At 33.3% G+C, this 23,137-nt stretch overlaps 1 protein-coding gene across 2 annotated transcripts; it reads right to left on the bottom strand.

Moving 5' to 3' along the window:
- Nucleotides 1–1,724: 1,724 nt before the first annotated feature.
- On the bottom strand, nucleotides 1,725–22,402 carry LOC105324466 (rhomboid-related protein 2). 2 transcript variants are annotated; one of them, XM_066076000.1, is made up of 11 exons: nucleotides 21,693–22,069; nucleotides 21,543–21,554; nucleotides 16,779–16,802; nucleotides 14,940–15,095; nucleotides 9,014–9,175; nucleotides 8,015–8,169; nucleotides 5,954–6,066; nucleotides 5,729–5,829; nucleotides 5,296–5,389; nucleotides 4,274–4,369; nucleotides 1,725–2,666 (listed from the first exon to the last, which is right to left on the bottom strand). In XM_066076000.1, exons 1-11 carry the CDS (start codon nucleotides 21,714–21,716, stop codon nucleotides 2,494–2,496), a joined length of 1,110 nt encoding a protein of 369 aa, XP_065932072.1. In that variant the 5' UTR covers nucleotides 21,717–22,069; the 3' UTR covers nucleotides 1,725–2,493. The 2 variants fall into 2 exon arrangements, with proteins under 2 accessions (XP_065932072.1, XP_034303136.1); XM_034447245.2 differs by lacking the exons at nucleotides 21,543–21,554; nucleotides 21,693–22,069 and adding an exon at nucleotides 22,193–22,402.
- Nucleotides 22,403–23,137: the final 735 nt, after the last annotated feature.

The following is a 23,137-nucleotide window of genomic DNA, read 5'->3' as shown; positions in this document are numbered from 1 at the left end:
ATCATATTTTCTTTAACAACACATCAAAAAAAAAAACCCTCTACTTAAAAAAGTTTTGATATAAAGGACCTCAATACATGTTTAAGATTGATTCAATTTCAGTGCCAACAGCTTTTAAGCAAGTGCAAAAGGACTATACATGTACTTGTATATGGTTTGAGCCTTAAATGGCCCGGGGCCCTTATATGAACAGCGTTATTTTACTATAATTATTTGTTTAATATGTACAGATATACATTTGATTTTTTTTTCATAATTTTCTTCTTGATTTAAGACCACACAATTTCAAAAATTTGACATCATAAAGTTGACCTTTTCCCACCATTTTTGCATTTTTAGCATAAAACGGCTTGTTTTCAAGCAATTTTTCTTTCAGAAAACATTGAGCGATTGCTTGAACAATCAAAATATTTTCACCAAAGATGTACATGTATCTATCCAGTACTTATAAGTGACAAAAAGTTCGTTCTTACTCAAACAGTCACTCTATATTTCCCATTCGAAAAAAGATTTTAAAAAATGTCGATTTTTGCTGATTTTGATTGAACTCTAAAAATAGCATCACTTCTGACGTCATATACTGCCAGTGAGTGCATATGAATTAAATAAATAGGTCAAAAACATATCTTATGTCAACTCTTCTAAAAAATAAAGTAACAAATTATTGTACCTGAAACACTTTAAAAAATGGCAAATGATGGGGCCAAATTTGACCAATATCATATAGTTCTTTTTTGAGAGAACTTGATGGTTCTCCAAAATTTTCCTTGTTGAAATGCATTAAAAAAACAAAAGAAACTATACCACCACATTCTGTTAAATTGTGTCCCAAGGAACTATATAACCATCGACCTCCCACTTGCAGTAGAAATGCTTTATCATTACACATCTTTGATAACAACTTTCAGATAAAGATCTCAACAACTTTAATGTAAAAAATTTTATTCATTTTTTCAAACCTAAATAAAAACAATAAATTATTACATTTGGTAGAAAATAATGATGTTATAAAAAATGAGTATAAAGCGGTTCCAGGACTTAGATAACTTGTAATTGCATGTAGGAATGCTAATTAAAAAATAAAAGTATATCTTTCACATGTTCATTGATCATGACATCATGTACGGTACAAGTAAATAAATATATATTAGCTAACAGTAAAATAGAACACATTCAACAACCAATCAGAACATGTATCTGTATCTGATAAAGTGAAGCAGGTTATTTTGTCAGCCATGTGCTAATTTCTGCTAATTTTTATGATCAATACCAAATCACCAAAAATCTGAAGAATTTGGAAATTGCAAATATTACTGTAAAAGTGGTTATTTAAGATGGTCAGGTTAAGTAAATGGTTTTTTTAGTCAAACGATACACTATGCATAAATTTACCACTTATTTAAATTGTTGTAAACATACGTGTAGGGGTATTTTATGTGGATTAATTTTAGCTGACCACAAATCTAATGTAAATTTCCCCCACGCGTAAATAACCACTTTTACAATAAAGTATCAAAAGAACTGGTGAATTAAATTGATTTATGAAAAATTGTTTCATTCTGCCATTTCAAAATAACCTGCTTTAATTATATGATAAAACAACCTTGCAATATATTAATGCCGGTAATCAACTTTGAGGTAATATAAAATGGTCATGCATCTTCACTTGTCAATTAGGGTGCATGATATAATCACTCATGCTTAATAAAAAGAAAGTTATAAAAATGAAATTAACCCTTACATGTCAGAAATTTCAGATATCAAGAAAAAAAGGCAAGGTTGGCAATATGATACAAAACTTGAAAACGTCATGAATGCTTAAGGACTATTCATAAGAGAACTGCATGAACAGGGTTAATTTAAAGTAATTATTCTTCAAAAAATCTTTAAAAAAAAAAATATAAATATGAGCTCATAATAACGGTATCATGTTGAAACCTAGCTTAATTAATACTGGCATAAGTTTTCAGCAAAAGGTATGTACAATTATACACTTTTAAATTGATTCAAATGAACTTTATCTGCCCCCCCCCCCCCGAAAAAAAAATTATAATGAACACTGAGCAAAAAGAAATCCTGTCTTAATTGGCACTGAAATTTACAAGTCTACACCTGCCCTTGTTTCTATTATGCCAAGCATCACAGATCTCAAATAGAAGTACACATTAGTACAATAATGTAATAATACAATAATTTTAGACTCCTTTTACATGATGAGCAATATTGAGGCACTTGTTGTGAGCAAGGATTTATAAAACCAATTAACCAATTATAAAACCTACACCACAGTGTCAATGCATGCTTCAACATTTGTAAAAAAAAATATAATAAAAGATTTCAATTTGAAAAAAAAGTAAGTATAATGTATCTATACAAGTAATATTAATTATATCTGATTTCTGAATAAGAAGGTATGTAATTAACAGCCATAAAATAAAAAAGGTAATATGTAATTAACAGCCTTGAATAGTATATCCAACATCCTTCCATCTCTCAGGCTGGGCAACAGTCACTCCAGTCCGTTTCTGGATAGCCGGTATAGAGTCCATTGAAGAACATGCAGAAAGCTGTGAACAGGAGGTAGACAATAAGGGAGACCCAACCAAGCCTTTTCTCCCAGGTCAGCACATTGACATTCTTTAACAACGGAATCCCCACAAGTAAGCCTGAAATAATAAATTAATTAAAGAAAATAATTTTATTTCAAGTTTTAATTAGCTGCAATAATGTAGCCCTCTCTAATTTTTTTATATCTGATGTTTACCTTCCCCCACCCCCCTCCCCCCAAAAAAGAAAAAATCAGGAGAGGGCTACATTATTGCAGCTAAGTTTTAATTAGCGATTTCATTGGCTAGAAAATTACCAGTATGCTGCCTCTGTTATAATGTGACCTGCATCACACTGAAGCTCGATCATTTAAATTTCATACAATTTTGTAATAATTTGCAAGGATACACATTTTTTTATTTCCTTATGATAAAAAATTAAACTGAATCTTATTAGGTTGAAGCTACTATTTTATAAGAGTATAATATATTGTTATACTTTCATGTTAAATACTGAAATCTGATTGGTTAAGACGCAGTTAATAATATTTACTATTACCCTCAGCGTTAGCAACGCACTTGGCAACGGGTAACATTAAAAAATGTTACATGCGCGAAAATTATGCGCGTACGGTTCGCTGTAGAATTCACGTTATTCCTATATAAAAGCAGTAAAATTTTCTTAAAAATTTAAAAAAAGACATTCAGTATAACAAAATAAATAGTGCCTGTTTGGGAGGATAACAGTTGAAATTGACACCCCTCGAAAACCATTGTCAACCTCCGCTTCGCGTCGGTTGACAATGGTTTTCTCGGGGTGTCAATTTCAACTGTTACCCTCCCAAACAGGCACTATTTATATATTGTCAAACCTAATTATCTCAGAATTTAATAGCAAGATCAATATTGACTGATATATACACCAGTAGATGAGATAATGAAACATCTGTTAGGTCTTTTAATTCTCTGACATATTCATAGTAAAATATAGTAGAAATATCAATTACTGTAAACGTGGTTATATTGACGAGTTCAAAATTTGACGATTTTTTAGTAAGAGACAATTGGCGAGTTTTAATTTTGACGAATTTTTGAACAAGAGTAAGAGTTATCTATCTTTGATTTCTTATTATGCCAGGGTTAGAGTTATCTTTCTTGCAAACTCTTTTACAAGCGTTGGTATTAATAAAATTTAACTTTGAATGAAAAAAAAGTCTGTACAGATTTGATGGAATAAAATTGTTCTTTGTATTTTGTTTTTATTCACTATACGATATTGCCTGAGGTAATAAAGTAGGTCAAACACGGCATGATAATTACGCAAGCAAAGTTATTATAGAATGTTTTGACGATTGAGTGATAATTGCATTTAAAGCATGCTTGTTTAGATTTTATGGGTTTTTTCAATGCTAATTACATGTTTTTATAGCTATTTACATAAATGAATCATTAACTTTGATCTAGTCCTAACGGGATAATGCCGATAAAAAATTCTGGTATTAATACCCTATATATATGATGTGAAGTTTGGCGAGTGGAAATTTTGACGAGAAAATAAAAATCGCCAACATAGTCAAAATTAACACATCGTCAAAATTTCCACGTTTACAGTAACGCTCTAGATACTGAAGGTCAACTGTAGATTGCTTTTTCAATCACTCACATATAGTTTAATTTGAGGCTTTTAATTATATTGTCATTTATACATACAAATATTAATTTTATACCTGCCATCATTCCACCGATGTGGGCAGAGATACCAATTTTTGTAGCTCCCTCTTCAAAGAATCTTCTATATACAGCTACACTGGTGTCACCAATTGCTGAAAGAGAGAAGTTATATTAAAATTATTTCTTTCCAAACTGTAAAACAAAAAAAATCTGGCACATATGGTATATCCAGTAATTTTCGCACTGATCTAATTTTCTCTTTTTTCGCGATCTCTTTTAAATCACAAATTACTGAATATGCAGTAATTATTACATGTATCACTTTCTATAAGAAACTTTTGAATTCGCAAAAAATGACTGACTCAAATTAAACATGCTACACAATTTCCCAATTTTCACAAATTTTGTACATGTGACACACGAAAAAACAGATATACAGTATAAATTTTACCGCAAATGCAAGTGCTTTACATTGGCACAAATTTTTAGTGCACACATCTATTTCAAAAGAAAAAAAATTATGTTTTTTTTGTTTGTTTGATCAAAGCCTAAATCTAATTCCGAGTTTGCTCTGCAAGCACGTACTAAATGAAGTATTCTGCTCAAATCTTTACCTGCAGTGCCTTTAACTGCAAGTACTCTGCTAGAATTGTACTTGAGTGTAATACAGGTTTGTACAAGACTTACTATTTTATAAATAGTGCCTGTTTGGGAGGGCAACAGTTGAAACTGACATCCCCAAGTCCCCTTGTCAACTGACACAATGGTGTTTGAGGCATGTCAATTGTTGCCCTATAGCTGCCAAACAGGCACTATTCATTTTATTATACTGAATGTCTTAATTTCAAAGAAAACTTAACTGACTTCTTTAGAAATGAAATGAATTCTACTTCAAACTATAAACGCATATAAACATGCATGTAACAATTCATGCATTGTTTATATAATCCATTGCCAAGTGTGTTGCAATGCTGTGGGTCATAAAACGGATTATAAACTGCATCTAAACTAATCAGATTTCAGAATTGAACATGAAAGTATAATAAAATCACTTGCTGTCAGCGGTCTGTATACTTACCTAACACTAGAAATACTGATAGTCTGACAGGAGCACTCAGGAGAAACCTTATCAAAGAGCCATCACAGCACTTATAGTTCATCTCTTTCCAGTTCTGAAAAAAGTTTAAGAATAATTCAATAACATACACAATCATGTACATGTACCTTTTTTCTAATTTACTAGTATGTATATGATTTATACCAAATATATTCTATTAAAATTGTTTATACTGAAAAGTATGTATTATTATAACATAATTTCTATTCTACAGAATCTTTGTTCTGCAGGAAAAAGATATTACAGTGTATTTAATAGATGTTTTACATTTATTTTTTTTTCAATGCATGATCGAATTAAGTGCAATTGTATATGAAATGTAACAGTTATCAATATAGAGAATATCAAATTAAATTGGAACACAATGTGGAGCCCAGGATTTTGGGAAACTTACTGTTATAACAGATGCAATATGAGCACCAATCAAAGCATAGCACCCCCCACTGGCCCCACACAGGGACACAGAGTGGTCAGTCACAGAGTGGGCAAGGGAACCTACAAAAGAGTGTAGTAACAGTACTATATATGAATATAATATGTTAATCAGGACTTCCATTTGATTTTATCAGAGTTATCTTTCTTTACATGAAAAATTAACATATTGACTTTAATTGAATACCTGCAATAACTCCTAACACATATATCAAGAAGACTCTCCAGAATTTATGGACAAGTTCCAAAGGCAGACCAAGCAGAAGTTGGAAGACAAGATTGGAGATTAAATGGATATATCTAGAAAACAAATTAACCGCTAGTCAATGAGTTAAGGCCGAGGCCAACTTTTTTTGGGCATAAAAACTACATTAGAATAAGATATCTGTGAGCCAATGCTCACTAGTAATACCCCCCGCTCTGATGTGAATATACAAAATAAGCAAAGTCAACATTGAACAGGAAGTTGGCATCAGATTGGTACAAAAATATATCCCAGGATATGGCATGCCTAAACAAATAGTGTGTTAAAGTTCCAAGCATCTGCAATGAATAGTTGCTGAGAAAAATGCGACAGAAATTTTTGTTACAGACAAATGGACGGACAGAATGGACTGACAGACAGACACAAACACATGTTTCAAAATTTTTAAACATTATGCATTAACACTATATTGCCTCACCTCATGGCCCCTGACCCAGGGGTCATGAATTTCACAATTTTAGTAGAGGGCCTCATGGACATCATAATCATGCATTTAGTTTTTAACAAATATATATGTTAATAGAGAAGATTTTCTAAGATTTAATACATTTTTACTATATGGCCATATTGACCCCACCCTAAAGCCAGAACCTCTGACCCAGGGGCCATGAATTTCACAAGTTTGGTAGAGGGCTTCATGGACATCATAACTATGCAGCCAGTTTTTTCCTCACAGGTGTGGGAGTTGAGAAGATTTTTGAAAATTTGGCTTTTTTTTTGCATATTGGGCCCCAAAGGTGGCGCACCGGGGTGGAAGAGCCATGAATTTCACAATTTAGATTCCTCTTTTCATAGAGATGCGAGATGCCTCACACCAAAAATGGTAACAATCAGCCTTGTAGTTTTTAAGAAGAAGTTAATAATGTAAAATTGTTAATGCAATACGGTCGACGCATGACGGCGGACGAAAATGGATAGCCTGAGTAAACTCAGGTGACCTATTGTTATCCGTTTTCGTCCGCTAAAAACACATTTACCGTAGTTAACCTTCCACAACTGTGAAAGTATAGAAGAAAATATCATAAAATTAAATACATTTCCACATAAGCACCATATTGACCCTAACCAAGGGCCTCAGACCCCCTGACCCAGGGGTAATGACTTTTACAATTTAGGAGACGGCTTCATGGACATCATAACCATGAAATCAGTGCTTCTCTCTCTTCTGCTGACGTAAAGATGAATTTCCTATGATTAAATAAATTTTCACTATATCAGTGTTTGTAATAACCTTCCGCCAGAGATGCATAACTTTTGCCAAGGACGAACAAATTTGTTCCCGCTCAATTAGATGACAAGCTCCAAAAACCTTCACCTCATTTAGCATCCAAAACCTATAGCTCAAATTCAGCATTCAAGACTGTCAAGTGCATAAGTATCATAAAACGCACCATCTATGAAAGTTTGGTGAAGTTAGGACAAGTTAGGACCAGTAGTGACTTAAAAATGGTTATCAAAAGGCACCTGAACCCAAAAATTTAACCAGCTCCAAAACCTTGACCTAACTCCTTTAGCATCTGAAATTCATATGGCAAAGATTCAGCATCCAAGTCTTTCAGGTACATAAGTAGGCTCAGATGAATCATCCATGCAAGTTTGGTGAAGATAGGACAAATATTATCTTGCATATAGGACTTGCAACAAAAACTTTAACCATGCAGATCTGGACGCCAACACCAACGCCAGGGTATAGAATAAGCTCCCCTCCCCGACTTTGTCTCGGGGCTAAAAATGTAAAATTGCTAATGGATAATGATTTAGATTTAGATACAATTGTTAATGCACGACGCACAACAACCGATGCATCATGGACAACTGTCACAGACAACAATTAATGGACAAATTAAGAGCAATTGCAATAGGTCACCTTAGTGACTCAGGTGACCTAAAAGCTATGTACATCCACATAAATATGAATGATATGACGAAATAGCATAACTGGTATGTTTTGACTAATTAAATCAATCTTATTTTCGTAATTACCCTTGATGCAGGAACATATAGGTGACAAATCGCCAGGCCTCATAACGCCTGTCAGGTTTATACAAGAGTGGACTGTAAAGAGGAACTCCGGAAGTAGCTGTGGTAGCCACACCGCGGGACTTCTGTTCCTCAACATACACAATGAAAATAACTATCTGGAAACCAAAGAAGCATATTTATTTATAGCTGCAGACCTGTACAAAAAATCGGATGGCTGATCAGTCGTACATCAGAATTTTTTTTCAAACAAGCTAGGAGCTATTGACCTGCAGCTAGTTTTATTCAAAAATTTTTCATTCTCATGAAAATGTGAAATGCGTTACAATCGTTAGAAAACTAACTTACCCATCATCACCTGAAAAACAGTTCCTAGTATCATTTTATTTCAGTTTTTTCCTTACATTTTCCCTATATATTTCTATTTTAAACTTTGAACCCCTCTTAAGGCCCCAGTATTCGGGGTCAAGATTTAAAAATTTAGAATCAACTTTTTTTGAGGATGCTTGCGCAAAGTTATCTTGCAAATTGTAGCATTGTAGTTCAACAGTCAGGAGAGAGAGAGAGAGAGAGAGAGAGAGAGAGAGAGAGAGAGAGAGAGAGAGAGAGAGAGAGAGAGAGAGAGAGAGCTCATCTTAGAAATTGTAGATACATGTGTAACAGATTTTTTAAAGATTAATTTATCGTTTATTTCATTTCCAGAATATTTCTTTACATTACTTCTATTCTAAATGAAGATCAATAACAAAAATGCCATGCATCCATAAGGTAGAATAATAGACATATCCTTTTCCATATATATATTGCACCCTGTATCAGCCCTCGACCAATATCAGCCCTCAGGCCATTGGCCCTGGCTGATATTGGTGTCTCGACTTGATACAAAATACTATCAATTGAAAACTTTTAAAAAAAATACATGCATACATGGGAAGGGGTTACCTCTACAATACTGAGGTGGATCATGAAATATACATGGGTAGGGAATTCACAGTTATATACCTCTACAATGCTGATGAAGATCATGAAAATGGGTGGGGGTTTGCAGTTGTAGTTTGCCATAAAATCCTCCCTCATACTTTGTGGAACAATGTTGGCTATAGCTGCCCCAAGCAGACCTCCTATCTTTTTTCTCTCATGCTCTTTCACATTGTCTCCAGACATCTACATTACAAATGATAAGCAATAAGCAGATAAAATGGTGATGGTTTACTAAAATTACAGCATATAACCAAGAATCATTCCCCAGATTCCTACAAAACTTGCCCTCAGAGTTAAGATATTACATTACAAAAAAAGTTGCACTCCTTTTTTTTTTTGGTTGGACAATATTTCGTCCCTGTGGAGCATAAGAAATCAATATTTGACATTCAGTGTAAATTTCCCCTCATGTTTGCATTGGAAATCTACAAATCTGTTAAATTTCTTATGAAAACACTAAGGCTAAATGATACAACTTTTATCATGACATCACAAAAGTTGCATTGCAACGTCACAGGCAAAAATTCAGAGTTCACTCTTGTGGCTTTTATAGTAGCTCTTCCATTTTAATTTGAACCTTATACCCTTAAGATATGATAGTACAGTAATTTTGAGGTATAAATCACAGTTTGCAGACAAGGCAAGAATTTAACAAAAATATAAATATAAACATTAAATGCTTATTTTTGGATGTTGCCAGTCCTATAACACAATAGGTCACAAAGACAAATTATCATATACCGTACTAACACGCAGTATTCAATTTTTCTGCAAGGCCTGGTGTGTTATAGGACCAATGACATCCCAAAATTAGCATTTACTGCTTATTAAATATTGCTCTGAACCCCAGTCACCATTTGTAAAGTACTACATGTATATCGACACATAAAGACAACTGAAAATATTTTATAATCTCAGAATTAACCTTTAACCAACAGCTATACAAATGTGCATGATCACATTGACATGAGAACATGCACGTAACACATATTAATTGTATGTATAGACACACGAAGCCAATCCCTCTCCCACTGGTTCCATATATTTAAATAGGTACGTTAGTAAAATTTTACTTTAATTATGCAATTGAAATATTCTTAGGTCTTAGAAAATTTTATGTTTGTGTGTATCCTGAAGCCCCATCTTTGCAGAAATAGAACTGTTTGAGACAATTGATAGCAGCTAGAAATCAGATTTTGTTTTTCTTTGTCATTAAAATTATGATACAGCATAACAGATTAAATTAAATATTTATCACAAAATTTTATTGTAGTGTAATTTAGCACAAAGACTTCATGCAATATACTATACTAACAGGTACTTTAAAAGTAAACAAGATATCTGTGAGCCAATGCTCACCAGTGATACCCCCGCTCTGATGTGAATATGCAAAATAAGCAAGGTCGACATTTAACAGAAAGCTGGCATCTGATTGGTACAGAAATATAGCCCACAATATGGCATGCCTATACAAATACTGTGTTAAAATTTCAAGCATCTGCGATAAATAGCTGCTGAGAAATCTTTGAGAAAAATTTGTTTGAAAGTTTTGGCTAAAATAAACAAAGTACTCATTTAACAGAGAGTTGACGTCCGATTGGTACAAAAATATATCCCACGATATGGCATGCCTTAACAAACACTGTGTAAAAATTTCAAGCATCTGCAATAAACAGTTGCTGAGAAATCTTTGACGGAAATTTATTTGAAAATTTTGGCTAAAAATAAACAAAGTACTCATTAAACAGGAAGTTGACGTCCGATTGGTACAAAAATATATCCCACAATATGGCATGCCTATACAAATACTGTGTAAAAATTTTAAGCATCTGCGATAAACAGTTGCTGAGAATTCTTTGACAAAAATTTGTTTGAAAATTTTTGCTAAAAATAAACAAAGTCATCATTTAACAGGAAGTTGATGTCCGATTGGTACAAAAATATATCCCACGATATGGCATGCCTATACAAATATTGTGTAAAAATTTCAAGCATCTGCGATAAATAGTTGCTCAAAAATCTTTGATGAAAATTTGTTTGAAAATTTCGGTTAAAAAATATGCAAAGTCATCATTTAACAGGAAGTTGACATCCGATTGGTACAAAAATAATAAATCCCACGATATGGCATGCCTTAACAAACACTGTGTAAAATTTTCAAGCATCTGCAATAAATAGTTGCTGAGATAAATGCGACAGAAATTTTTGTTACGGACGGACAAACAGATGGACTGACAGATGCAGAGGAAAGCTATGGTCCCCTCCGGTGAAAACCGGTAGGGGACTAATAAATAGTGCCTGTTTGGAGGGTAAAAAATGAAATAGACACCCCTGAAAAAACCATTGTCAATCAAAGCAAAGCGAAGATTGCCAGTGGTTTTCGAGAGGTGTGAATTTCAACTATTACCCTCCCAAACAGCCACTATTTATATAATGGGAAAACTAGAGACTTTTTAGAATCTTTTAAGAATCAAAATACCAGTATTTTGAACGTAATGCATGTACCGTACTTCTTTGTATAACATGATCTCTGACATTTTTTAAATGTCACATTATTATTAAAATTTTAAATCAATTTTGCATATCATTCTGATATTCCAAGTGTCAAACATCTGATATTTATAATTTGATAAAAATATTACATGTTTTAATAATAATTATAAACCAGGAAGGTATGGCATAAAGTTCCTGAAACTGTCTCTTTTCCCGCTTGAATGGTGAGTGAACCGTGAGGGCCATCTAAGCAAATGTCGAGCACACGCTGATTGGGATTTGGTGAGAGCTTATGAATGGTTAGCAAGCGCAGAGTCCAAACACGAGCGCAAAGTAAATGGTTGACGGTTTATGAACACTTTGTACACGCAAAATGAACAATTTATTCAGAGTGTTTCGAAAATTATTACAACACTGAATTTTGTCAGTAATCAGGAAAATATAACAAATTAAATACATGTATGTATTGTTATAAGCCTAAATATAATATCTGACTGAACAATAGGTGAATACTGAACGAACGGTGAGCGCAAAGTGAACGCTTTGTGAACGGATGGTGAGCAAACGGTGAGTGCTTTGTGCATGAATATTGAGCAGGAACGGAGCAGAGAACTCAAGTGAACACACTGTGGGCTCACTGTGAGCGCACCCTGAACACACAGAAAAATGAGAAAGTAGAACATTTCAGGGACTGTAGTACTGGGTACTAACATATGTAATACCATTTTTCCAAAAATAAGAAGATCCTACGCACGACATATATATATTAACTGAATTTTTGGTAGGGGTACACATTTAACTTACAATTCCCTTTTTAGTTCACCTGAGCTGAAAGCTCAAGTGAGCAATTCTGATCACATTTTGTCCATCTGTCCGTCTGCAAACTTTTTAAGAACTACAGGGTCAAATTTAGCATAATTTAGCATAAAAAACCCTTCTTGAAATGAAATTATAAATTGCAACAATTATGGGCTATTTCTGTTTCAAATCTGAGCTATTAAAAATATATATTAAAGGAAATGCGTGTTTCAATTAGATTATAACTCAGGTTCGGTATTCCTTACTTCTAAAACGGGACAGTGTAAAAGAAGGTTCTATGTTTTATAAAGCAGCCATGTAGGACATGTGATAAACAGGTCGATCTGACAAATGTTGTGCAACAGTTCACGTGCAAAGGGAATTTTTAAAACATGCAAGATACATTGGTGCTGATTATGTGAAGTAAATTGAGGTTAAATACTTCAGTTTTCACATTTGACGGTTTTGTTCATTTTTTATTATTAATTTTATGCTTTGTGACCTGGGGAACCATTTACTGTATTTTGCATGTCAAATTAAACATAGACTTTGGTAAATCAGACAGTTGACTGTTAACCTGCGCAAAATAAGCAAAATCTGGTGTATTAACAAAGTACTAAAATACAATTTATTCTATTGGTAATTCGTACATATGATCTTTTGGGTAATCCATGATTAATGCAATGTGTTTTGCTCAGCATTTCCTCAAGTTTATTCAGTTGAAACAGAATTAAATATCATATTTCTATTTACTAACCATATATGAGTGTTAAGCTTCAAATTATAAGCAAGATACAGAGCTGTGTACACAGATATGAGGCCATTTTTGGTTTACATTTTAAATGCTGAATAGGAAATACAAAGTGAAAAATCTAGCGAAATTTTGAGCTCTGTATCTTGCTTCTAATTCTACGATTGACGCTGACATTTTGGTTGATCATTAGAAATGTATCACTAAACGTTAAATGTTTGTACAAAAAATTTAAACAAGAGGCCCATGGGCCACATCGCTAACCTGAGTAACACTAGGTATGGTAAAATCAGCTTAATGGAGCTATAATACAAACTATCTGGACAATGTAGTACAATACATGTAGATCCTATATAAATGAAAGTCCATTTTTTATCCTAGATATTTTTATGTTTATTATGAAGTCCCTTTTCTAACAGGACGATTTTATAGTCATATCACATGTTGAACATTGCAGTTCTCAAAAAAATTCCTAAACAATTGCTTATAAATGGGATATGAACCTACATACAGCTCTGAACCCCTTGTGTGGCCCAAGAATCATTCAAGGGCCAAAGTCTAAACAATTTGAAGAATCAGCAATATGTCAAAATGTTTTGCATTTAAGTAAAACTATATATCATAACATTTCATTTCTTATGACTAATTTAAATATTTTGTAAAATTGGAATCCCTTCAGGTGAGCTAAAAATGATATGCTGTAACTACTTTCTGGGGCCCCCTCTTTATACAATGAATTATATGAATTCCACATAATTTTGATAGTTTTTCAGACACGAGTAAATAAAACCAACACCAATAAAACAGTTTCCATAGTACTGACACATTTTGTTATGGGGATAAAGGCATTATCACTATTCCTAAGAAAATATAAAAGTGTAAAATCATCCTGGTTTGAAGCCATTTGTTGTTTTTGAATAAAGATGAAAATAATGGGTGGGTCTTAGTAAAATACAGTGATATGCCTGTCAACACATTGACTGTAATAACTCTTTTACATATGGCATGTGACAACATTTTTCATTCGAGTGTATACAGATGGATGAACAGACCGAGGACAGACAAAATGTGATCTGAAAAGCTCACACAGGGAGCTAAAATCAAGCCAAGGTTTCATAAGCTACCCCTGCCTTGAATTTCAGGTCACCCTTACATATTTTGGGAGTAAATTCATGTGTGCATACAAATTCAGTAAGGTGCATTATATAAAAAAATAATGATTTACATTTTCTAACTTCTTGCCTTGTCTGCGAATATGATATCTTTTAGGCAAAATAAAATTATTCTTTGTTTGGAATTGTCTCATTGAAATACCCCCAGCTGATAAAATATTTTTATTAAGAAACAAAAAACCTGTTTTTTATGGAGATTTTTATTTTTTACCAATTCTTAATTAGTTGAACTTCAAGTTAGAAAATTAAAAAAAAAAAAAATTCCCTCCCTCTCTCCTAGTTCTAGAAACCCCCAGGCAGCTATTCCAAACAAACAGCATTTTAAGGATGGCCTCACCTTAAAAATCCTATTTTATCCCGAGGGTAATTTTATATAAATGGAAGAGATACTGTAACTACCACAAGTGTGAGCTATAATTTTGTGCTTGTGATGTTGCATTTTACAGCGTTCAAAGTCTGTGACGTCATAATAAAACTTGTCATTTTAACCTTTACCCTGTGTGTGTTACAGTGTTACAACTGCATTAGCTTATATTCCACACACTTTACATGCAAAATATCTGTGGAATGTAAATATATGAGTAACAGTCTTTTTTATACATCTATTTACATAGATACCTGTTGAGCACCTATAAAATTATATATTGTAATCTGGGAACCGAAACAATAAAACCAGCGAGATCAAAGAATGCAAAAATTTTATTTTGAAATTCAAAAATAAAGAATTGCTAACCATTCGAACAAACTCTCCTAGCCGGATTCGTTTGTCTCCATCTGCATCAGCTCGTCTGAGAAGTTCGTCCAATCGCTCGGGAGCGATGCTCTCTGTTAAACCCTCCTCCTCCAGCTCCTCGCGTAGGTCTCGTAGAGGTATACCTTGCCTGCCATGCTGCCGAAAGTCAACAAAAAATAAAGACAAAGGAAAATCATGCAAGTCGATCAATAAAATGAAAGAACAAGAGGCCCAGGGGCCACATCGCTCACCTGAGCAACAATAGCCTCAACTCTGAATTCAAATTAGCATTACAGTATCAAAATCAAAATTCTTGACAACTTAGTATAGTCGATCTTGCTAAAAAAAATTTCAAATCTGCCAATTTTTATCCACACATTTTTTGGTAAATACCAAGCCCCTTTTGTTGTTGTACCTATTAGAAGATTTTTCTCTATTCCTATATACCCCCCCCCCCCCCCCCCCCCATTTTGTGGCCCCACTTTTCTCTAGGGAATCATGGTTTCATCAAACTTTAATCTGCAAAACCTGTGCTTTCACACAAGTAACTGCTTTTTGGACTGAAAACTTTCCCAGAATATTTTTAAAGATTTTGGCCCCACCCTACCGCCAGGTACTATAATTAGAAAAATTTTATTTAAACTATCTGAGAATACCTCAACACAAGTTTCAGCTTTTCTGGCCTCATAGATTTTAGAAGAAGATTTTTAAAGATTTCCTCTATATATTCCGATGTAAAAATTCATCACCCACTGTGGCCTCATAACCCTGGGGACCATGATTTTAACAAACTTGAATCTTCACTATCTGAGGATGCTTCCACTTTAATTTGAGCTTTCCTTGCCAAATAGTTTTAGAAGAAGATTTTTAAAGACATTCTCTATATATTCCCATGTAAAAATCCATCCCCCACTTTGGCCTCACCCTACCCCCGGCGACTATGATTTGAACAAACTTGAATCTACACTACCTGCGGATGCTTCCACTCTAATTTGAGCTTTTCTGGCCTCATAGTTTTTGAGAAGAAGATTTTTAAAGATATATATTCTCTATACATTCCTATGTAAAACTTGATCCATTGTGGCCCAACCCTATCCCTGGGGACCATGATTTAAACGAACTTGAATCTATACACTATCTGAGGATGCCTCCACACAAGTTTAAGATTTTCTGTCCAAATAGTTTTGAGAAGAAGATTTTTAAAGATTTTGTCTATAAATTCTTATGTAAAAATCCATTCCACTATTGTGGCCCTACCCCCGGGGACCATGATTTGAACAAACTTGAATCTACACTACCTGAGGATGCTTCCATACAAGTTACAGCTTTTCTGGCCTAATATTTTTTGAGAAGATTTTTGAAATAATTTTCAGTAATTCTAAATTATCTCCCTTTTAAAGAGAACATGGTCCTTCATTTGAACAAACTTGAATCCCTTGCGCCCAGTGAAGCTCTGTGCCAAGTTTTGTTGAAATTTGCTTAGTGGTTTTGGAGAAGAAGATGAAAATGTGAAAAGTTTACAATGACAACGCCAACAACGACAGACAACGGACAAACTTTGATTAGAATAGCTCACTAGAGCTTTCAGCTTAGGTGAGCTAAAAAGGAGGTCATGAAAATCATGCACTTTTTAAAAATATTTTTTGCAATTTTATTGATGATAATGAAACTAGCAGGTTATGGAAAAATGTTCCGATAAAGAGGAAATTAATGTGATAATAAATGTGTGAAAGCTGGAATATATAGGGATGTACTTGAGTATACTAACGTGCGCATGCATGTTTCCTTGAAATTAACTTAAATGGAAGAGAATAAGAGCAAAGGTGTAAAAGAACTCACCTTCTCAAACATAGGTCTATACCTCTGTGGAATAAAAATAATGAAGAGTCATTAATATTCCCTAATAATACCTGTGTATTAGATGCAATATTCTTTAATTTAAATGAAATATTACCTTATAATAACATGATATAGTTATTTACATACAGTGAGCATTTTTCCTTCTGCGATGATAATTGAAATGATCATATGAAATACATGTACAAAGAATTATCAGGGTAAATATACATGTATATAAACATCAACACTGAATTATTATAAGAATTAGCTAGATTTTCTGTAGAGTTGAATGTTTGTGAAATTAACTGTGGGTCTGTAGCTCCCGGTCTGAAAAAATTTGGATGGACGACCTGGAAGCTTCACAGGTCATCCATCCGAATTTTTTCAGACTTCGAGCAATAGACCTGCAGCTATTGTGAAATACACATGTAAGTATATTAATTAATTTTACATTGCTTCCATCAAAACTATTATGTCCACTCCTAGCATTAAAGCCTCTTCCAAGGGTCATAATTAAATTTCACGATTCTATGAGAAGCTCCAGACTCCCTATCATAACCACCACATATGTACTCATATTAAGTCAGTCGGTTTAAATGGCAAGATTTAGAGTTATTTAAATATTTCATGAGGCTGGGCGGCTTATGATTAAGTTAATAATACTCATCAACTTCTTTCAAATCAAAATAATGATATTTCTTGCCATAATCTATTTAATACATGTATAAGTTGAGGAAAAATATTTAAAATTTGAGCGTTTTCTAAATCTTAATTAATAGAACTGACTCTGGAGTTTAATATACAAGTACTGTCTAAAAATGGCCACAACAATCTACACTCTGTCCCAAGATATCCTGGATTTACATTTTGCTTAATTGCATGATATTTATAAATACCTAAGGGTTCAAACGATGTTCATTCAAAAGTATGAAAAATTTCCAACATTTCTCAGTCGAAACGCCCCTGTTAGCTTATCAGGTTTTAATACAATGCTAAAAAATGTTACGTCTACAGGGATTTTGTGTTTGCAGTAAGCCCGGATGATAACCTTGTAAAATTGTGCGAGGAACTAGTGCATTCCGAATGGAGAAAAGAAGTAAACATTCCCCATTATAAATCTCATGAGGAATCTTTTTTCGTTCCTTTGAATTATTTCGAGTGAAAGCTAGATGATAATGTGTCAATGAAATTATCTTGAAAATTGTCCCTTTCAACTATATCAGGTTTTTTCCGCGATTCAGAACCTAGAACGGTAAATAAAATTCACGCGAATCAAATTTTCACTATTTCAAAGTCTTAGTGAAAACATAACAGTATAATTAGACATCAGTTTACGCAAGAAAAGTGACCGTTTTAATTAGCTTGGCAATGGATTGTTAAATAAACTATGAGGCTTACATACCTGTTATCTGCCGCTTAATTGTCCTCCGATCCTGCAATTTCTACTCTAAACTTACTGAACACGGTTCATTTTACTCTTACATACATGTTTACTTCAGAAGGAAAGAAAGAACGATATTATAAAAACATAACTTTGTATCAAATTTACGCTGATATATTTTCCGCGATTCAGAAATCGTCGCGAACAAAGCGGAAATTGGATACATGCGGAAAAAACCTGATATACAGTATATAAATCGATCCATACTCATTTTAAGTTTGTCTGCTAGATGCCAAGTAAAAAGAGCATGCAGCTTCTTAAAGATAATATTATATATTTAATCAAGTACCCGGTAGTAATTTTTTCCTCAATGTTTAACTATAATTTAATTGTTCTGATCCCCCTCCACCTACCGTATCTATCCTATCCAAAATTATAAATTCATTAACTAATATGTAATTATTAATTTAGTACCAGAATTACTTTGTTATTAATGTTCAAAAGCTTAATTATCAAATGCATAGTAAATACTTATTGTTTGGGCACCCAGGATGTGAAATAGGTATGTAAAAACATCAATTCATTTAATAACTCCCTGTTGACGTAAAAGTTTATGATTACATATGTCAGTTCCTACAAAATAGGTCATCTGAGAGTCATGCATTATTTCAGATGATTCATCAACATATGTTATTTTTAAACACGATAAATAAGGTTATCCAATCCTGTTTTGGTTTTTTTCATCATAAAAATGTTATCTATCCTTCAATAACTTTATATATGAAATAAAATAGAAAGAATGTTTTGATCGTATACATGCATTTGACGAAGTTATTGCAATTTTGACCATGATGGATACAATGAAATAAATATACAAGTTGAGATCAAATTAGAAAAAACTGGTTTTCCCGGTGCGATTGGTGGCTCAAACCCTTTTACCTTTATCATGTCGTAGGTCTCCTTGGAGCCACTTAGCCAAGCAGTTCATTGAATATTTATGTGTAATATTAACACTTTAAAGACTCATTAAATTTGTCTATATTAAAAGGCAGATATATAGTACAAATAATTTTTTTTGGATAATATAGAGTTATCAAACATTGCTGATCGGATCAGATATTGTGAACATCTATTTCACATCCGATGCCAGAAAATAAGTATATATATATAATTGAATTTTGCATATGATAATTAACCTACTGAACCACAATCAAAGTAATTGGGATACTAAATTAATGATTAAATATATTAGGTTAAGGTAATGATCGAAGTAATGATTCTGCATATAATAATTCTGGAATAAATTAAGGGCACAATTAACATCTTACTAATAGACAGTATACACATCGGGTTTGTACAGATGACATACATGTCACTAATTATGAAAAAAATCCTTGTTTTTAACAATTTCATTCATCAAGGGCACATCTGAGTAAGTCATTAATATGAATCTATTCATCTATGTTTTTGGGGGTTTTTTTACTCCATGTAGTCTGTACACATTACTTCATCAAAATGTCAGATAATTAGATAATTAGATTGATTCAGAGATTTATGTGAGGGACTGAGGTAACAGTGACTTCTCATATGTTGTGAATGCTGATTGGCAATATTTAAATTATTCTGGGGGTTATGTACTTACATACTACTTCCACTCTACCAATAGGCCGGCCATTCTTTGGAATTACTGCCTCTGGGTTTTCAGACCCAGAAGGAACTTTATACTGATCCTAATACTCATCAATTCCAGCTTCCTGATATACACACTATTTTTAAAATGTCCATTTTCTTCTCCAGAATTTCAACAAAAAAAGAAAAACTGTCAATGTGACAGCAAACCAGGTTTTTTTGTGTGTGAACAGTATCCATAATCCATTTGTCAACCCTGAGTTGATGAACACAATCCCAAAAAAATGGATACTGTTAATGCAATATTTTCCCAAAACAAATAAGTTCAATAGATGGTACTTTTTCATAAACAAACCAAAATCAAAATAAAAGTAATATGCACATCTCTGATATATGTACAATTGATCTGCAAAATAACAAATACTTATCTTGAAAACTGTAGAAGGGGTTTTCTGTACAAAAGAGACCCTTTTAGCAATATATGCATGTATATTGTGCAAAAAAATGACTTACATTCAACAGAGAACAGCTGGGTTTTTTTTCATAAAAAAAATATAAAATCCAAGTAATTAGGAATACCTCTGATATATGTATAATTAATTGATTAGCAAATCACCAACTTCCTATCTTGAAAACTGTAGGAGGGGTTATCTGTACAATAGGGGTGTAACCCTTTGCCAGCCACAAGCCTACAACCATTTTCACCATTTCAATAACTGCATAGATTTTTCTTATGGAAAACCCGATTAAAAATAAATCTTTGTAAAATGCGGCATTTCCTTGACCTCATCCTTTGGCCTTCATGTTTGCATGAAGATAATTTGTATAAAAGCATCTTTAATTTTTCGTAATAAATTCTTGTTAAACTTTGAACCCCAATGTTACCCTTTCCTTGATTTAACCTATTAAAGGATCATAACTAATTTTCAAGTCACTTTTTACAAGAAAGTTTATACAAAAATTCTAATATCAATTATATCTGTAATAAATTTCTTTTTAAAAATATATATTACCCATTCACCCCCCCCCCCCCCTTTACCGTCATTGTGAACAATCTTGAACTTAATGAGTTAATTGATCTATTCATAAATTGTCCATGTTTGATGTTTCTTATCGCCAGTATTTAGTCTTTTGGCTTCTTTTCCTTGTTTAAATTTAGTAAGAAGAAAGCTACTATCTAGTATGTAAACTGTAGCCAGAAGGGCAATTAAAAAGACAGTAATGCCTGGCTTAATTAAATGACAGTGTACACGACACAACTGTACTGGTACTTTTTTCTTGAAAAAACATTTAAAATATCTAAAATCTAATTGTCATTTTCCTAAAAGCCGAGTTTGCTTTCTTGATATCTTTTGGACAGGGATCTAACTTTTTTTAAGTATTATATACAAGTACATAGTGTTTGACTTTTATACAATTATACATAGTTATTCAGGCTTCAAGGTTTTTAGTACACCTGGTGTGTGATATTTTAATAATAACATCGAAATGCAAGCGTATATATACTTAATCATGCTTAACATAGAGCAGCTCGTGAAAATATTCAGTGCAGTAAGGGTTTATTAATATGTTTTGATTAGATTTATATATAAATACTGCTACACAATTGTGCATTTTAGTAAAACACACAGAGGTATCAAATAACAAATATGGGAAGGCCATTAAACAGTAGATTTCTTCTCTTTTTTGTGGATTAATAAAATTCCAAAATTAACAAACAAAACATGCAAGGCAAACCCTGTGGAGATACCTACATCTTCTAATTCCTGTGTACAAATTAAAAAAAAAAAGATATGCCAATAAATTACATAAAATTTAATACTATTACAACAACAAATATTATAAAACTCAAATATTCTTCTAAATAATCATTTACCATTGTCAACCACGTTATTTAATTTTACCTGAGTAGTTGGTCTAGATGACATATTTCATACATCAGAATAATCAAAGCACATTTAACAACACTCTGAACAGGGGAAAATTCCAAAATCCACCCACTCGGAAACTCATATACCGGTATATGTATTATTCAAGTTTTGCATGACATAAGACATAAATTAGTTAAATAATTGATGAATGTTGATATGCATATGCATGCAAAGACTTTATATAATCGGTTGGTGGTTTTTTTGTGTTACATTTTGTTAAACTTGGTTGGTCAGCCATGGCAATCACGGATTAAAAGATTATAAACACATTCACTTGACACCAGAACTGATGTTCCTATACAACGCCTGTAAATGACCATAGAAGTGTATGGACTAGCACATTTTGTACATCTGTCACAAGTAGTAAAAAGCAAAACACGGGAATATACCTTTTGATCGATGTCATCGATTTATGCTGTTTTGTGGTTTACCCCCCCCCCCCCCCGACTTTCTCTCTTTCCATAGTTTCTTACCCGGATTAGGTCATTGCGCCTTTCCTCCATTGCAATATCTTCACGAGACCCCACCCGTCTGTCCCTGCGACCCTCCACCGGCATTATAACAACTACTGTCAATTCTCCCTGGTTTCACTTTCACCTGGTCCTCTCCCTGATTGTTACCTGAGTTTGTGTACACACTGATCGCGGAACTGTTTCGGTTCGGTGAACCGCATCGCGATCAATATTGGGAAAAAGAGCGGGAAATGAGTTGATAACACAGATAGGGCCCGGAAAAGTTTTGTGACAGTAAACTCATCTGAATATTTAATTATTTTTTAATCATTCGAACAATTCCTTTAGTCGCTGTATATCTTTTATTTAAGTATTATAGTAGGTAGTGGGATTGAGTTCAGTCAGATAAATGAAAGTACTTTTAAAATATAGTACAAGGGCGACATACTGCATTTCCCCTTTTTGATTCATATGTGGAGGCGGATGGTTATTTATCAAAAGTCTATTTGAACCTGTGATAAGCAATACAAATATTTAAGCAAAGTATGTTAGCGCCACCCGTCTACCTGTTTCATGACTCACTAGGATAAATTCATATCAACTGACCGCTTGTCTCTAACCCCCCCCCCCCCCCTTTGCATTTTGACGTACGTCATTCAACCTTGCATCCACACAGTCGACAGTAACTTTATTATAAAAACTACAAAGAAATAAAGGATAATTTTTTTTAATTCATGATGCAAGAGCTCTCTCTCTCTCTCTCTCTCTCTCTCTCTCTCTCTCTCTCTCGTCACATTAAAGAATAACAGAGTATTTTGTTTTAAATATTTTGAATTGCAATTTTAAATGACAAAAACAGTGTGGTTTATAAACTTCAGTTAGTGTTATATTTTTTGGTGGAAAAGTTATTTAGAGGCCATGACTGAAGCAAAGTTACATTATTGCCGTCCTTTGCAAAAATTGGTT

Source organism: Magallana gigas, chromosome 2 (assembly GCF_963853765.1).
Source record: "Magallana gigas chromosome 2, xbMagGiga1.1, whole genome shotgun sequence".
Taxonomy (NCBI): domain Eukaryota; kingdom Metazoa; phylum Mollusca; class Bivalvia; order Ostreida; family Ostreidae; genus Magallana; species Magallana gigas.
This window is presented reverse-complemented; position numbering and strand designations above follow the sequence as displayed.

Excerpts from the sequence above, each read along its gene's own strand:
- LOC105324466 (XM_034447245.2), bottom strand. The coding sequence starts at position 22,276 with ATGCCGGTGGAGGGTCGCAGGGACAGACGGGTGGGGTCTCGTGAAGAT. Across the intron at positions 5,390-5,728 it reads ATATTGCATCTGTTATAACA|AACTGGAAAGAGATGAACTA; the intron begins GTAAGTTTCCCA and ends AACTTTTTTCAG. Across the intron at positions 2,667-4,273 it reads CATCGGTGGAATGATGGCAG|GCTTACTTGTGGGGATTCCG; the intron begins GTATAAAATTAA and ends TTATTATTTCAG.